The sequence below is a fragment of the Acomys russatus genome, chromosome 15 (assembly GCF_903995435.1).
Source record: "Acomys russatus chromosome 15, mAcoRus1.1, whole genome shotgun sequence".
NCBI classification, from domain to species: Eukaryota; Metazoa; Chordata; class Mammalia; order Rodentia; family Muridae; genus Acomys; species Acomys russatus.
This window is the reverse complement of record NC_067151.1, coordinates 63,809,497-63,827,945: the sequence shown is the minus strand read 5'-3', so window position 1 is coordinate 63,827,945 and position 18,449 is coordinate 63,809,497. Positions and strand designations below refer to the sequence as shown.

General features: G+C 47.5%; 2 protein-coding genes across 2 annotated transcripts in view; both read left to right on the top strand.

Annotated features, from left to right (window-relative positions):
• Nucleotides 1–18,449, top strand: part of LOC127199503 (cornifin-A) — a 219,034-nt gene that overhangs the window by 194,734 nt on the left and 5,851 nt on the right. The window lies entirely within an intron of this gene.
• The window catches only part of Lelp1 (late cornified envelope like proline rich 1), a 29,370-nt gene continuing 13,166 nt past the window's right edge, over nt 2,246–18,449 (top strand). The window contains exon 1 of the mRNA XM_051156934.1: nt 2,246–2,395. Within this exon, the coding sequence (XP_051012891.1) occupies nt 2,246–2,395 (150 nt within the window). The remainder of the gene's footprint in view (nt 2,396–18,449) is intronic.

The window sequence follows — 18,449 nt, the reverse complement described above, 5'->3', positions numbered from 1 at the left end:
CACAAACACACACACTCACACGTATACACACATGCTCATACATACAAACACACACATGCACACACATATACATACACACACATACTCTCTCTCTCACACACACACACACACACACACACACACACACACATTTTAAAGTCACTAAGATTTGCTTAAAGTCTAATGTTCTTGCTGGATATAGTCCCAAGAATTACTCAACACTGGACTTGCTCACTATCACACATTCCCCGGGACATCCAGGGCCCTCTGTAAATGTGCTACATTTCCATGTACAATGTAGTCAGCAGGAGAGGAGGTCCACACCGCTGGACAGTCAGAAGTTGGCTGTGTGGCCCTTGGCAGGCTTCCCGAGGCTTCCCTAGTCTTTCATCCATGGTTACAGCGTTAATATTCCCTCTCACTGCAACTTCCTCCAAGTCTATGTTAGTATCCCTGCTCCCTCTGTTTTCTAGAAGAGATTATTTGTCACCAAAATTATGTCTTAAGAGTTTAATGTGATTCACCAGTTAAGCCATTCCCAGGTGGAAAAGTTTTGGGCCATGAGCTAAATCCTCCTAGTATTTCTAGGGATTGTTTTAGCCTGGGTTCAAGAGCAGAACAGAGCCAGTAGGAAATGTGCACTCAGGGAGTCACTGCAAAGACATGATTTATTGGGGCTGTGCAGTGCAGTGGGCAAATCTGAAATCCATAAGAAGAGAGAGCAGGAATGTAGGCTGGAATGTGAGACAAAGCGAGTCACTGCAAAGACATGATTTACTGGGGCTGTGCAGTGTAGTGGGCAAAGCTGAAATCCATAAGAAGAGAGAGCAGGAGTGTAGGCTGGAGTGTGAGACAAAGCTACAACCCACACACAGAATTTCTTCTCCAAAGCTGCTTCACTTCTGCTCTTAAAGTTTGTCAACTGGTTGACTTGGACCAACCCAGATTTTTCCAGATTTTCTCCATTACTTTAAATAAATTTATTGCATACTTTAATCACATTTGCCTATCCAAAAACATGTAAATTAGTGTTAAGACAAAAGGGGAATGTTGCCAGTGGACATAGCAAAAGAGCAGCTCATGGCTATCTAGGCTTATGTCTCTTTACGTGTTCATTTTTGCTAATTGTGTTTTCAAGGATTTTTCACTCTATCAGTTGTTATGAAGTTGCCTATAGCTACTCATTATTCTTTCAAGTAGTAATGTCATTTATAATTTATATTTTATCTCTACTGTTAATATATAAAATAATTTCTCCATGTGTATGGAAGTACTCAGTCTACAAATCAAAATAATGAGTTTTCTCCATTTTCTTTTCTTTTCTTTTTTTTTTCTTGAGACAGGGTCTCTCTGTGTAGCCTTGGCTGTCCTGGACTCTCTTTATAGACCAAGCTGGCCTCAAACTCACAATGATCCACCTGCCTCTGCCTCCCAAGTGCTGAGTTTCATACATTGATATAGTGAATTTTACCCCATCCATTTCCCACTGTCACCATCTTAATGTGTCCTCCTCCTGTGTTCACATCTTCCTTTTGTGTGTGGCCCACTAAACTTGGGAGTGGGAAGGAAGTTATTGAGTGGGAGGGAGCAACCATTAACTACAAATGGTTTTCTACTGCCTGTTCCAGGAACGGCAATCATGCCTCTGTTCCAAAACAGTTCTTTATAACCATCTTGCAACCTTGCCTTTGTTTCCAGAAGGTTGTTATGGCTACCTTGTTATGACTACCGGTTGGTATGCCCACCCCCCAACCTGTGTCTTATTTCAAGAGGTCATTTAGGCCTACCTTCTTATCTTTATATTCTGATCCTGTAACCACGACTATTTTGCCCACGAAGTCCCCCCACTTGGAGCCCCCACCCCTAAATTATAAAAGCCTTGTGTTTTTTACATCCAGTGCTGATCTCTCAAACCCCACCTTATGGGCAGGCATATACATGAATAAAAAAGCTTGCTTTGATTGCTTGCTTGCTTGTTTTAACAAATTTGGCCGTGATTTGGATCAATGGTCTTTCTTTTCCCATTTTTGGGGTTAACAGTAGCCCAAGCCCTTTTGCTCTGAACTCAGACAAACTAGAAAATACTGAACATTCCCTGAGCTTCCAACAGCCTGGTTCTTCTGAACACAAACAAATGTCAAGCTTGCTCTTTACATGGAAAATTCTAGTTTGGTCCCTGGTGAAGGACTAGTGTTTCTCAGGCTCTCTAGTGAGAGAACAAGGAAGATAGGGAAACACAGCCACGGCTCTGAAGGGAAACACAGCCATGGCTCTGAAGGGAAACACAGCCGTGGCTCTGAAGGGAAACACAGCCGTGGCTCTGAAGGGAGTTGCTGCGCCCTTGAACCGCCAGGTGCCAGTGGACACAGGGAAAGCAAGTGCGTGCCCCGAGCACAGAGGCCGGGCCGGCTGCCAGGTGTGGGTGGTTGGAGGTAATTACCTTTCCTTTAGTGCCTTTTCCCATTTCACCTTGTACGTCCTGCCAGCAACTCCAAACCCGGCTCAGGGAGAATTAGAATCACCTGAGAAAAGAATAAATAAATGCAGAACACTCTCGGGTGAGAGCGATGAAAGAATGTGTGTCTACAGATCTTCCCCTTAGTGACGCTGGGTTATATCACATCCTTTCTTAGCTCACAACATCTCCCAGGCCTCTTGGATCCATTCTCAGAGTATCAGCAGTTTGTGGGGACACGGCTCATTAACTGGAGATGCATGGAGTAATTTCTCTGGGGATTCTAGGCATGTCAGGACACACACAGAGGTGGCACTCCCTTTCTTTCTCTGACACTTTGACTCTTTTCTTTTACCCTTAAGTCTCTCTCAATTTTTCCTTGTTTTTAACATAATAATCCTTATTGCATTTTGTTGTTAACTGTTGTTAGAAAATTGGTCTTTGCTAAAATTTGGGGTTAGGTTTCTTGAGTATTTAGGGTCTAAATTATGAACTCCTTTGCCCCGCTTGCTGCAGATTTATCCTAGGAAATTCTACCAGGTAAGAAGAGATAGAGTCCAGGACACCACAAGCAGAGGGCTGGGTGGGGGATGGGACCCTGAGGATAAAAGAGACTTGATGGGCCAATAACAAGTCAGTGGCCAAACATAAGGCCTTCCTCCTCCTGCTTAGATGCACAGAATAGTGTGTGAGATCGTTTGTGTCAAACAGTCTTGAGGAAGGTAGAAGGGGTACAGTGCTAGTCTGTGGGCTGAAGTTAAGATCCCAGCGGCGTGGAGCTGATGGAGTGGTTAAGTCAGGTCTGGAGATGAGGAGGGCTCCTGATGGGCCCATAGACCATCTTCCTGAGGAGAGCCTTCTTCGCTCTTCCTCCCGGCTGCCAAGCTCTAGTACGCTTGGCACGGTATTCTCCACTCTGCAAGTCACATCTGTCTCTTTTTTCAAATCATGGACTTTCCTTGAGTCTGGATAAGGCCTCAGACTCTCCGATCTTAAAAGGAGTTCTCAATGCTCTCTGGATAAACAATCCTAATTTCGTTAGACTCCGTACACCGATGCTAAAGCCTCTGCGTGCGGTGGTGCTTACTTTATGTGTAAAGTGTGATGAGGACGACACCTACTCAGAATATGGAGCAGCCTTATAAGCAGCAGGAAAAGCTGCAATTCCGGAAGCCCTGCCCAGAAACTTCTATCTTTTCATAGCCACAAAGCCCACTGAATGATCCAAGCACATGTGAAGAAAATTGAGTGATCTTACGGCCCTATGCGCCATCCATCACCTGTACCACATAATCATCTCACAGAAAAAGTGAATGTTGCAATCCACCATAAAACATGTAAAGCTGGCGTTGCTGGCAAAGGGAAAAATTGACGAGTATTTTCAAGAACTGGGGAGTCATAAGGAAACCACCTTGGCTTCCCAAACAGGCTAAGCCCAGGAGAAAAGGACCTGTGGTCCACAGTAGCCAGCATTTCCAGTTGCTGCTTCCTTGACCACACTGCCTCCCCCTGTGGTTATTTGAAGTCACTACAAGAGCCACCTTTTTGACAAGCACCTGGACTTTTCTGACAAGGACTCACCACATAAGGGAGGTGGGGAGTTGGGGCTGCAGGTTTGGATGGACATAAAAAGCAGCCCCTGCAAGTCCGTATAAGGCCACGCCATGCTGAGAGCAGAGCCTTGGGCATGAAGCCAGCTCTAACAGGAGGGGTGGTTACTGCAGCAGCTCTCTGACTATTTGGTCTAAGAAGTGCTTTACACCCCTTCTGTCACAGACCTAAGGGAGAGGAATAGGGTGAAAGAGGGAGGGAGGGGGGAACGGGAAGATACAAGTGAGGGGATAACAACTGAGATGTAATCCAAATACATTACTTAAGTAAAAAAAAAAAGTGCTTTGTAGGCTCAATTTTCTTAAACAATATATTTTATTACAACTTATTAACTGAGCATACGTCACTAATCAAACCAATAGGAAAAGAGGATTAAGGAAGACAATAACAAAACTGTAAGAATATCATTTCTGAGGAGCGATTCTCCTGACATAATCAGCAGGATTTCTTCTGCTGGAACCTGGAGTAACCAGAGCCTGGAACTTCAGCAGGAGCTGGAGCCCTGATGCCTTCCCTTGAGGGTTCTCTCTAGGAGGGTCTCCAAGCGGAGCGATGAACAGCCAAAAATCTATTCCAAGTCTCCAAAAGCCCCCGCCTCCAGGTTTTGGCTCATTTATATTTCTCCTCCCAGAGTCTGTTCACGGGATCTTTTCAGCTGGCAACAATCAAGCTCCCCCATGAGGTGGTTGGTCTTTTAGTGGATTAACCTCACCTGTTCTCTCACAAGACCATTCTAATCCCAGACTTGGGATCATAAAAAACAGGTTTATCTCTCCCTCAGTGCTTTACACTGCTAAAACTATTGAGGGCCTCCACGAGATTTTATTCTGTGAGTTATATCTATTGCTGTTTCTTCCATTAAAATTTCAAGCTAAAAAATCTTTCATCACATTAGAAACATGCAGACAGAGCATTAGCTGTCAGTCATGGTTTCACTTTGTACAGCTTAAAAAGACCCAGCTGTGCCACTCCAGGGCATAAACCTGAAACACGCTCCACCATAACAAGGACATTTGCTCAGCTGTGTTCATAGCAGCTTTATTCGTAATAGCCAGAATCTGGAAACAACCCAGATGTCCCTTGCCTGAAGAATAGATAAACTATGGTACATTTACACAATGGAATACTATTTGGCTATTAAAAACAAGGAGATCTTGGAATCTGCAGGCAAATGGATGGAACTAGTGACCATCATCCTGAGTGAGGTAACCCAGACCCAGAAAGACACGCATGGTATATACTCCCTCATAAGGGGATAGTAGCCCAACACAGATGTCCTCTGAGAGACTTTACATCCCAGTGTAAAGCAGGGGATCGGGACAGACACTGGGAATAGCAGCCCAGTCTGGGCAAAGAGCTGCTAGTTGTATGGAAGAGAGAAGGAAGGGGATGGATGGGGTTGGGGGTCTCAGGAGCCCCACAAGGAGACCAGCAAAGCTGGTGGATCTGGATCCAGGGTGTGCTGGACAAACTGATGCACCAAACAAGGACAGTGCAAACAGAGAACATAGACCCGCCTCCCACCCCTGTTCAGATGGAACCCATGGACAGCTCAGGACAGCTCATTGTCCACGTGGGGAAGAGGGAAGCAGCCGAGAGCGGGGGGGCGGGGCAGCCTCTGAAGTAAACTCTGGTGCTGGTGATTTGATCACTGCCCCCTTGGCATAGAGGCTTCTGTGGTAACACAGGAGGGGATGCAGGCTATACAGATGAGACTTGATAGGCTGTGGTCAGATGGTGGGGGAGGAGGACCCGCACCTGTCAGAGGTCTAGGGGAGGAGAGTAGGGCGGAAGAGTGAGTGAGGGTGGGAACGGGAAGATAAGAGCAAGGGATTACAATTGGGATGTAATGTGAATATTTTTTTTTTTTTTTTAGACAAGCTAAAAAAACGAACAGTAGGTATCCTATCCATGTGCGCAGGTCTGTTCTCGGAGGTACCTCTAGCACCATCAGCTGGCGACTGGTGGTATGGCATGATCAGGGCCCTCTGAGATGTCCAACAAAGAGCAAAGGCTGAAGACCGCTAGACGTAGGACATCCTGAAACAATGTAAAAGCCCCTCTACCACATCTCTGCATACCGCAGTTCCTTAGATTTCTTCCCCCATGACCCAGCCATTTTCAAGTTGATCAAACATGTTATATTTCAACTCTACCTAACCATCAATAACCACCTCTAAACCCACCTCCACTGTCCTGGGCAAGGAGTCTAGTTCCTAGTGCATGTTCGGTGACTTTAAATGAATTCCATTTGATCCTAAAGTTCATATCTGGTGTGTTAACATTGATAGTGATTTCATCATGGGTACCAGACGTGGATGAAAGACCCAGGCACTCAGACGGCTTACTGGTGACGGACAACCAACCATCTCAGCAAGTCCCTTCTTCTTGTCTCCCCTCAGATAGCAGAGCCAGGAGCTGCCCACCCTCTCTGCCCACCCTCTCTGCCTGCCCTCCCCACTTCTCCAGAGGAAGTGGCCATAGGCAACCGCAAAGTTTAGAGTCCTTCCCGGAGTATGCTGCAACCTCTCTGTGGGTCTGTAGGCACCCCAAGCCTACTAGACCCCCTCTCACCTGCCTGGGCACTGTGCTCGACCCACCGGATAGGTATTGGAGACAGGAAAACCAAAGGCCTGGACCACAGCATGAGACTGTTTGCCTTCTCTCTGCATCAACCTGAATAGCAAACGCTTGGAGGCTATGGGATACTAACTGCTCTGCTCTCCGCGTGGCGTGGCGTGGACTTGTACAGATTTGCAGGGCCTGCTTTTTATGTCCATCCAAACGTGCAGCCCCAACTCCCCACCTCCCTTATGTGGTGAGTCCTTGTCAGCTCAAAATGCATTCGTTAACCCCCAGAAGAAACATCTTAGATCTTAAAGTAACCAGGAACTAGGATAAATGAAGAAATTTGTTCTGCCCATGCATCCCGTTGCAGCTTTCTGGATCACTTGAGACCACATCACCATGAGAAGCAGCAGCACTGAGTTATGCAGTCACATGACTCCTCCCTTCAGACTTCCACTCCTTGGCTGTACAAGCGCAGACACTCCCCGACTCCTTACTCGTTCTCTGACTTATTGCAGTGCACGCATAATCTTCTTGGGAACAAGAATCTCAAACGAGGGCCAGCTGTCTGTGGACAGACATGGGCCACCTTGGTCCAGCCCCAGACAGGCCCACTTGGTTGAGGCTGAGCTCTGGGGACACAGTGGTCTGAAAGTCACGGCAGTCAGGGAGGACGCGGGTGGGAGGAAAAGGGCTTTCTCCCATGTGGTGCTCAGGGACTTAAGATCCTCCACTGTGGTGCTGTGGCAATGCTTACCTCCTGCTTTCTTCAGATGACCATTAATTCAGGAAATTAATCTCAAAGCTAGCTGCCCAATCATCCTGGCACAAAAAAAGAACCAAGCAGTGATGGCTCTCCTGAACCACCACCCGATGTCGACGACGTACCAAGTTTGCCCTTCCCCATCTCTATCTTCTTTCTTCCAGTACCAACAGAGACTATCACACACACACACACACACACACACACACACACACACACACACACACACAAAGTTACTTATTAATATCCTCAAATAGAAGCAGGTCTTCACAATCACTTATATTGGACAGCAATGTATCAACAGTCTCGTCCCAGTTTCACCGCCAACAGCACAGATTACAAAGTGGGCCGTTCTTTCCTGGGAACAGCATTAACTCTCTATTTTCTATTTTTTTCCCTTCTTTTTTATTGAAAAGTGTGTGTGTGTGTGTGTGTGTGTGTGTGTGTGTGTCTCATATTCTGATCACTGTTTCCCTTCCAGCTCCTCCAAGGTCATACACTCCTCACCAACTCAAACCCATGCCCTTTCTCTCTTTCTCATTAGAAAATAAACACACAAAAAAGAGGACAAAACAAAGAGAAAAAAGACGACCCAAAATGAACTATAAGAAACACATACGGATGCAGAGTCACACACATTTTGCTTACACAGAAATTTCATAAAAACACAAAATCAGAAACCGTAATCTATAAGCAAGACACCTGTAAGAGGAAAGAAATGTCCAAACAAAGCATTTTGAAAGAAAAGCCTCAAAGATACCACTGAATTCATTTTGTGTTGGCCATCTACTGCTGGCCATAGAGTCAGCCCTTAAATGTCATCTGTGTACACGTCAGACTCCTTTGGAAAAAAACTGATTTTTCCTTTGCAAGTGGTTATCAATTGGAGATAGCTTCTGGGTAAGGGACGGCCATTTGTGTCCACCTGTGCAGGCCCTGTGTGTGTTTCCACATCTCAGTGGATTCATGTGTGTGTCATCCCTGTTGTGTCTAGAAGACCTCGCTTTCTTGGTACCTTCCATCTCCACTGCCTCTTACAATCTGTCTGCCTCCTTTTCTACATAGTTCCCTGAGCCTTGAGGGGAGAGGTTTGATGTAGTAATCCCATTTATAAGTGTTCCAAAGCCCCCTTCCTCCCCACCCCCATCTCTGTCTCTCTGTCTCTCTGTCTCTCCTCTCTTTTCTCTCTCTCTCTCTCTCTCTCTCTCTCTCTCTCTCTCTCTCTCTCTCTCTCTCTCTCTCTCTCTCTCTCTCTCTCTCTCTCTCTCTCTCTCTCTCTCTCTCCCTCCCTCTCCACACTGTCCACCTATGGGTTTACGTATTTGCTGCCATTTATTATAGCGCAAGCCTTCTCTCTTGATGGCCAAGCAAGACACTGATCTATGAATACAGCAAAATGTTGAGTCATTTTATTGCTATATTCCTTTAGCAGAACAGTAGTATTTGATTTTCCCCTAGGTCCCTGGCCTGTCTTGTCCCAGGTTCTTGGCCACCTGCACAGTGTCAGGCATGGTTTTCATCTCATGAGTGGGTCTTAAATCCAATAACATATTCCCACACCTTCTGCGTCACTGCTGCACTACTGTATCATGCAGGAAGGTCACCATAGTAGATCTAAGGATGTGTGGCTGACGTCATGTTTACCTTTCTCCTCTGGTAGTGTGGATAGGCCTCCTAGTACCATGAACACTAGTCAGTGGGGGTGGGGAGGGTGAAGGCTGTGTGTAGGCACCAGCTCGACTTCTCCATGTTCAGTGAGTTAAGTAGGAGTTCTCTTCAGTAATATGGCCTTTCCATCAGTTTGCTGTTCTCCATTCTATATTTGTTTCAATATTCTTTAAGTTGAAATAGGATTTCATCTTTCTCCCCTTCCCTTCTTCACTCAAGCCCCTCCTAACTACCCTCCTTCAAGCCCCTCACACCTCTCCACTCTCAGATTAATAGCCTCTTTTTATTACTGTTACATATATATATTAATATGTATATGTGTGTATGCACAAATACACACACACACACACAACCTGCTGAGCATGCTTTTGTTGGTAGTGTGTAAATCATTTCGAGGCTAACCATTCTGGAATGGACAACCAACCAGGAAAGGGGGCTCATTCTTCTGTGAGAGGCTAATTCTCCCAGCAGTCACTGCTTTTTCCTAGGGATGGAGCGCCACAAAATTTTTCCTCTTCAATGCTAACAAATCCATTTTTGCTGCTTTGGTTCTGTTTATGTAACCAGCTCAAGAAGAGTCATTTTCATAGCATGCTCCCTGGCATCCTGGGGTTAACTTCCCACTCCCTCTTCAGTGATATTCCCTGAGCCATGATGTGGACGGATGATCTGGGGTCAGGCTCTGTGTGATGTACACTGATGGGCGCATCTTTGTTCAGTCAGTAGTGGTTTTCTTTGCTTGTCTCTATTTGCTGTAAAGTGGCTGCGGGGAGGGCTTTCTTTGATGAAGCATGGTAGCTACATTTACCTGTGGGTGTAAGGATAGGATTTAGAAGGTAGTAAGGAACTGTGCTGGTCTACCAAAGTGGAGGTAGTAAATGCTTTTCTGAGATCCATTACCTCAGTATGCCCTGGAAGCTGGCTAGGTTTCCAGCACCAGGCATGGTTGCTCTCCAATTAGACAGGGACTGGTTACCAGGGACATGCGAGTGACAGTCACTGCACCTTTGTGCAGATCTTGCCATGATGATAGCTGTCATGGTTCAGAGGTGCTGCAACTGGGTAGGACTGCGATTGAGCAGCTTTCATGGTGTGTCTGAAATCATGGACGCTAGACTGCAGGGGAGAGGCTCTCTGGTCAGATACAGCTCCAAATCATCTCAGCTCTGTACCCTAAGTGTGAAGTGTCTTCAGCAACAGAGGTCGCCTCGACCCCTGAGGGGCAACCAAGGGTTACACTGGTAATATATATTGTTTTAATAATCACTTGACTACCCTGACCGACTGCTGCAAAGTACTCATGCCTGGTCCTGGGGTCTTATTAATATATTGTTCTTATGGGGTGCATTGTCAGCCCAGTTAGCTTATCTTCTTTTAAGGTAGGGGTGTGTGTGTGTGTGTGTGTGTGTGTGTGTGTGTGTGTGTGTGTGTGTGTGTGTGTGCATTGTCAACCCAAGTAGCTTAACTTCCTTTAAGGGGTGTGTGTGTGTGTGTGCGCGCGCGCGCATGTGCGTGCGTGCATTGTCAGCCCAAGTAGCTTAACCTCCTTTAGGGTGTATGAGTGTGTGTGTGTGTGTGTGTGTGTGTGTGTGTGTGTGTTGTAGTCTTATATGTATTGTTGTATAATTTTAAGTAAATGTAAAATAATATGATTCCTTGAGACTATCAAACAACCTTAGCATTAGTTTTCCTTTTCCTTTCTCCTTTTGTATTGAACCCCTTCCTCCTCCCCAGCCTGAAGCCCCCTCCCTGTTACCTCATTTGCCACTTCGTATCACCTATATCCACCTATTCCCTTCCCAAGTTACACACACACACACACACACTCCTCTGTCTCTCTCTCTCTCTCTCTCTCTCTCTCTCTCTCTCTCTCTCTTTCTCTCTCTCTCTCTCTCTGACCCTTTATAATTTTTGACCTTTCAATAATTATCAGGTCGTTCTTTTTTTCACTCCTCCATCTCTACTGTGGTTGCCCTCTGCAGGCTCAGTGACGTGGCTAAGTACATCAAATACTCCGGACATGCTATTGGAAGAGTTGGAATAACAGCAGTAATTGAGAGAACTTGATGGGTGGGAGAGGAGAGAGGTGGGAGAGTGTAAGGGGAGTATGGATGAGGTGTTTGAAGAACGGGGGGGGGGACCGGAAGAGAGAATGGGACTCAGTGGGGGGAGCATCTCTGGGACAGGGGAGGCTCCCAGGAATCTATGGAGGTGACCCTAGCAGCAGGGCTTAAGAAGCCTGAAGTTGACACCTCCTGTAGCCAGGAGGGACTCAAAATTTGTCTTGCCTACAAGAAGTGTAGGACTAAAGATGAAGCAGAGATTGACAGAATGGCAAACCAACAACTGGCCCAAATGAGACCCACCCTGTGGGAGAGAGCCAACCCCTGACACTATTAGTGATACTCTGCTGTGCTTGCAGACAGGAGCCTAGCATAACTGTCTTCTGCAAAGCTTCATCCAGCAGCTGATGGAAACAGATACAGAGATTCATATCCAAACAATAGACCAAGCCTGTGGTAGAGTGGGAAGGAGGACAGAGAGAGCTGGAGGGGTCAAAGACACCACAAGAAGATCTACAGAGTCAACCAGCCTGGCCCATGGGGGCCCACAGAGACTGAATCACTAACCACAGCGCATAGATGGACTGCGTCATGCACCTGCACTACACATACAGAGCGGATGTGCACCATGGTGTCTACATGTGGGCCTCCTAACCATGTGAGTAGGGGCTGTCTCCAACGCCATTACATGCCCTTGCATCCCTTTCCCCTAGCTGGGCTGCCTGGTCAGGCCCCAGCGGGAGATGATGCTCTTCATCCTGCTGTGGCTTGAGGTGTCAGGTGGGTTGATACTCTGCTTCGGGCTTCCTTTTCCCTGAGGAAAAGGAAAGGGCAGAAGTGGGAGGAAGTGGGCAGGAGAGGGGGGAGGAGGCTGGGATTAGGCTGTAAAGTGATTAAACAAAAAACAAAATTTTATACACACACACACACACACACACACACACACACACACATATACATACATGCATACATGCATACATGCTATTCAGGAGTGAAATGAGCTGTCAGGGAGGACAGAGCTTTGGAGGATCCAGGCCTGCAAGGTACTAAAAGGGATTCTACACAGGATTGGTGGTGAGGAACGGAGAGTTCTTTGTGACAGAGCAGGGAGAGATCTCTACCCAGTGTTTTCAGGTTCTTAAAGCAAGCAGGGTAAGAATTTTAAAAGGAGACAAAGCAAGGAATCGAAAGGTAGTTTCATTACATAGCATTAGTTTACACTTAACATGGAATGTCAGCCTCTCATGACAACTGTACTTTGCAGTTTTCTCTTGGTGAGTTCCATGTTAAATCTGGGGGAAATGGGATATGTTTGCATTTAATGACGTTTTTGAGGGCAGGTACTTGACACATAGTATTAAATCTATGGCTGTATCACACTGCGTGTTACAAGTCCAGACATGATGCCTGCCCCTGAAGCTTATTGGCCGTTAGCAATCCCACATCTAGACACTGTGTGGTTGTAGGACACAAGTTCCTGCTCTTTACATTGCTCTCTTTTTCTTTAACTTTGGAGTTGGGGGGATGACTTGGGATCTGAGTTCAGACTCACATCATCCATAACAAATTAAAAAAAAAAAAAAGGCCCATCGGTGTGCACCTGTAAGGCCATCGTGTGCACCTGTAAGGCTCACCGTGTGCACCTGTAAGGCCATCGTGTGCACCTGTAAGGCTCATAGGTGTGCACCTGTAAGGCCATCGTGTGCACCTGTAAGGCCATCGTGTGCACCTGTAAGGCCATCGTGTGCACCTGTAAGGCCATCGTGTGCACCTGTAAGGCTCATCGGTGTGCACCTGTAAGGCTCACCGTGTGCACCTGTAAGGCCATCGTGTGCACCTGTAAGGCCATCGTGTGCACCTGTAAGGCCATCGTGTGCACCTGTAAGGCTCATCGGTGTGCACCTGTAAGGCCATCGTGTGCACCTGTAAGGCCATCGTGTGCACCTGTAAGGCCATCGTGTGCACCTGTAAGGCTCACCGTGTGCACCTGTAAGGCCATCGTGTGCACCTTTAAGGGCCATCGTGTGCACCTGTAAGGCCATCGTGTGCACCTGTAAGGCTCATCGGTGTGCACCTGTAAGGCATCGTGTGCACCTGTAAGGCCATCGTGTGCACCTGTAAGGCCATCGGTGCACCTGTAAGGCCATCGTGTGCACCTGTAGGGTCATCGTGTGCACCTGTAAGGCCATCGTGTGCACCTGTAAGGCCATCGTGTGCACCTGTAAGGCTCATCGTGTGCACCTGTAAGGCCATCGTGTGCACCTGTAAGGCCCACCGTGTGCACCTGTAAGGCCATCGTGTGCACCTGTAAGGCCATCGTGTGCACCTGTAAGGCCATCGTGTGCACCTGTAAGGCTCACCGTGTGCACCTGTAAGGCCATCGTGTGCACCTGTAAGGCTCATCGGTGTGCACCTGTAAGGCCATCGTGTGCACCTGTAAGGCCATCGTGTGCACCTGTAAGGCCATCGTGTGCACCTGTAAGGCTCACCGTGTGCACCTGTAAGGCTCACGTGTGCACCTGTAAGGCCATCGTGTGCACCTGTAAGGCTCATAGGTGTGCACCTGTAAGGCTCATCGGTGTGCACCTGTAAGGCTCATCGTGTGCACCTGTAAGGCCATCGTGTGCACCTGTAAGGCCATCGTGTGCACCTGTAAGGCCATCGTGTGCACCTGTAAGGCTCACCGTGTGCACCTGTAAGGCCATCGTGTGCACCTGTAAGGCTCATCGGTGTGCACCTGTAAGGCTCACCGTGTGCACCTGTAAGGCCATCGTGTGCACCTGTAAGGCTCACCGTGTGCACCTGTAAGGCCATCGTGTGCACCTGTAAGGCCATCGTGTGCACCTGTAAGGCTCATCAGTGTGCACCTGTAAGGCCCATCGTGTGCACCTGTAAGGCCATCGTGTGCACCTGTAAGGCTCATCGGTGTGCACCTGTAAGGCCATCGTGTGCACCTGTAAGGCTCATCGGTGTGCACCTGTAAGGCCATCGTGTGCACCTGTAAGGCTCACCGTGTGCACCTGTAAGGCCATCGTGTGCACCTGTAAGGCCATCGTGTGCACCTGTAAGGCCATCGTGTGCACCTGTAAGGCCATCGTGTGCACCTGTAAGGCTCACCGTGTGCACCTGTAAGGCTCACCGTGTGCACCTGTAAGGCCATCGTGTGCACCTGTAAGGCCATCGTGTGCACCTGTAAGGCCATCGTGTGCACCTGTAAGGCTCATCGGTGTGCACCTGTAAGGCTCATAGGTGTGCACCTGTAAGGCCATCGTGTGCACCTGTAAGGCCATCGTGTGCACCTGTAAGGCCATCGTGTGCACCTGTAAGGCCATCGTGTGCACCTGTAAGGCTCATCGTGTGCACCTGTAAGGCTCATCGTGTGCACCTGTAGGCCATCGTGTGCACCTGTAAGGCCATGTGTGCACCTGTAGGCCCATCGTGTGCACCTGTAAGGCCATCGTGTGCACCTGTAAGGCTCATCGGTGTGCACCTGTAAGGCCATCGTGTGCACCTGTAAGGCCATCGTGTGCACCTGTAAGGCCATCGTGTGCACCTGTAAGGCTCATCGGTGTGCACCTGTAAGGCCATCGTGTGCACCTGTAAGGCCATCGTGTGCACCTGTAAGGCCATCGTGTGCACCTGTAAGGCCATCGTGTGCACCTGTAAGGCTCATCGGTGTGCACCTTAAGGCCATGTGTGCACCTGTAAGGCTCTCGGTTGTTGCACCCTGTAAGGCCATCGTGTGCAACCTGTAAGGCTCATCGGTGTGCACCTGTAAGGCTCACCGTGTGCACCTGTAATGCCATCGGTGTGCCCTGTAAGGCAGGCCTGTAGTGCACCTGTAAGGCATCGTGGCACTTAAGCCATCGTGTGCACCTGTAAGGCTCATCGGTGTGCACGAAGGCATGTGTGCACCTGTAAGGCCATCGTGTGCACCTGTAAGGCCATCGTGTGCACCTGTAAGCCATCGTTGCACCGGTAAGGCTCACCGTGTGCACCTGTAAGGCCATCGTGTGCACCTGTAAGGCTCATCGGTGTGCACCTGTAAGGCCATCGTGTGCACCTGTAAGGCTCATCGGTGTGCACCTGTAAGGCCATCGTGTGCACCTGTAAGGCTCACCGTGTGCACCTGTAAGGCTCACCGTGTGCACCTGTAAGGCCATCGTGTGCACCTGTAAGGCTCATCAGTGTGCACCTGTAAGGCCATCGTGTGCACCTGTAAGGCTCATAGGTGTGCACCTGTAAGGCCATCGTGTGCACCTGTAAGGCCATCGTGTGCACCTGTAAGGCTCATAGGTGTGTACCTGTAAGGCCCATGCTCGTGGGAGGCATAGACAGAGTCAGAAGGATCCTTGGGGCTGGCTGGCCAGCCAGTCTAGCCAAGTTCTTTGCTCCAGGTTAAAGAGGCCTCGCTTCAAAGCTGAAGGTGGAGAAGCTTCTGAGGAAGAAAACCGACATAAACTTTTAGCCTCTACATGCCCCATGTGCACACACTTGCATGCACGTGCATTCCCAACACATTCATGAACATCTATTATGCACGCATGTGTGCATATGCACACAAAGTTGTGCGTTTATGCTTCCCAGTCGGTCCCTATTTCAAGCAGATGGAAGAGTGCTGGCCAGTTAAGAAAGGGGAGAGTATTGGGGCTCTCTGGAGCAGCAGAACTGATGAGTGTGTGTGTTTGTTTGTGTGTGTGTGTGCGTGTGCGTGCGCACGCGTGCTAAGAAATTTATCAAGTCAGCTTATATTGAAATAGTACCAAAAGTTGCCTCATACCCAAGAGGCTGAGAACCTGGAGTCCCTACATCCTTGAGGCTGGGTGCCTCACAACTGAAGTAGTGTCCCAGTGGCTGTCTCACTCTGGAGAGGCCAACAGCCTGGCAATTACTAGGTCCCTGAGGCTGGATGCCACAGCAGTCCCAATTTAGAGCTGAAAACTGGGAAGTGCCCAGAAAGCCACAGTTCATTAGGCAGTAAGAGAAACCTAGACGTGCTGGTAAATCATCTCACTGGGCAGCAAAAGGCCAAGCCACAAGAGGGAGCCAAAGGCGACTAATCTCCAGCCAGGCCCTTTTCATCCATACTTTAGCTAGAAGGTGCTGCCCCAATCAGAGTGAGTCACCTGCTGTCAATCCAGGCAACTCTTCCCTTACAAGTTGCTACTCAGGTGGTTCTTATTTGTGGGAAACTGACATTAAAACCAACCAACACAATGCACCCCTTATCAACAGGACACACAAACATGTCACTTTAAAAATCATAATCTTAGACAGGCACACATAGCTACACATAATAAAATAAATAGTTTAAGATAATAACAAAAATGAATATAACCTTGTCTCCTACTTCTCTTGTTTATTTCGTAACGTAAACATAGTTCACATTAAAAGTCTCCCCAAATCCTTAAAAATCCCAATGTTTTAAAAATTCTCAAACCTCTTAACTGTAAGGCCCTATGAATAGCAAAAACAAATGACATAACTCCAACATATTATAGAATATTCAGAAGATATTCCTACTCCAAAAGAGGGGGAGAAACAAACAAGCCCATAGGAAACAATTGTACCAAAGCAAAATCAAATCCAGGAGAGAAAACACCAAACCTTGCAGCTCCCAAAACCAGCAACTGAAACCTGGAATGCAAAGACCTGAGGTAGCAAGGTCCCAGAACAATATTTAGGCTTTTTATCACCGTAACTTAAACATGATCATATAGATTTATACTTATCCTATGGGTCATCTTAATGTACGCACAAGCATATTCTTAACAAACAGGGCAGGGACCTTCCTGCCAACTACAGTCCTTGCCTCTGTTCTAGTCACTGGGTGGTGTTTATAGCCTCCTGCCTCTACTGCCCACTCTGTGTTTCCTCTGCCCTCAGCAAGCACCTCAGCAGGTCCTCCTACTGTAGCTGAAGGGTGACCCACACCTTCATTCCCTCCTACCTCGGTTGGATCGTTGCAGTTTCCCACTGACCTTAATCACAGAAATCAGTTATTTACCCCCTTAAGAGTTCTACCACCGCAGAACCGGGACGCACCTTTTGTATGGCAAGTTGGTATTGTAACACAAGGTCCAGGACTGGGAGAGACCATTGTTTGACTTTTCTCCCCCAGTTGCCTACACAGCAACTACTAGCACTAAGGAGGCTAGCTCGAAAAGCGAGCTTCTATGTAAGCCCCACTTTATATTTGTTGCTGTTGTTGTTAAGGGGTTGTTATTATTATTATTATATTTTTATATTTTGAAGTATTGTATCACTACCCAGCCCAAGCTTGTCCGGAACTGGATATGTATCTTGGAGTCATAATTCTCTCATCTTCCTTGCTGAGTACTGGGATTACAGATAACAGGCTTTGAGGTACTATACCTGGAAACAATAAGAATTTCTACCAATGTCTTAATCAAGCCAGTGCTTCCACAACCAATCCTGGTATTATTCTTCAATCTCTTGAGTGACCAATTGGCATAGAGAAGCTTGACTATATAAAGGGGATCGTGCAGTACTTGTTTTGACCAAAACCCACACCTATTTGCATATATCGGAAAATGCTTCTGAAAGCGGAATGGTGTTCTGCTGTGTGCAGTTACCAACCCGCTCCTTCAGCAGTAGCCTTTAGCCTTAGCTACTGTTAGACAGACAGGGCTAGTGGCTGTTGTCTGTACATGTGGTGCCATCTGGTGGCAACAGAAGATCATTAAGAAAATGGAATTTAAGGGCTAAAGAGACTGTTCAGCTGTTCAGAGTGTGTCCTGCTCTTCCAGAGGACCTAAGTTGAGTTTTCAATACTTACACCATGACAGTCTGAGGGATCTGAAGTGTTTGGCTTCTGTAGGCACCTTCATGTATATGCTTATACCTACACAGAGACATGCATACACATAATGTAAAAATGAAAGTAATACCTCAGCTGCCTCTCGTTGTGCGTGTGTGTGTGTGTGTGTGTGTGTGTGTGTGTGTGTGTGTGTAAAACTTACAAAGCAAACCTAGTCAAGAAATTAGCAAGAACTAGCTTAAGTCACCCACCCATGTTTCCAGATTTTCCTGACTTCTAATACTGCACACAATGAGGAAAACAGATCCTGTTAATCATCTTCCTTCCACGCATGAAGATTTTTGTCTCTGTGCTCTGAGCTTGCAGCAAGCACTCCCAATACTATGAAGAATCTCCTCTCCATGTCTGCTCCCTCCATTCAGTCAGTTTATGCCTCTTGCTGGATGCACAGGGCAAAGGCAGCAGAAGCTTGGCAGGAAGCCTTGGGAAGTGGCCTGGGGCAGACTGTTAGCCCTGGCAGAGAGAGCATCCCTCCTGAGAATCATCCTGTCTACCCACTAG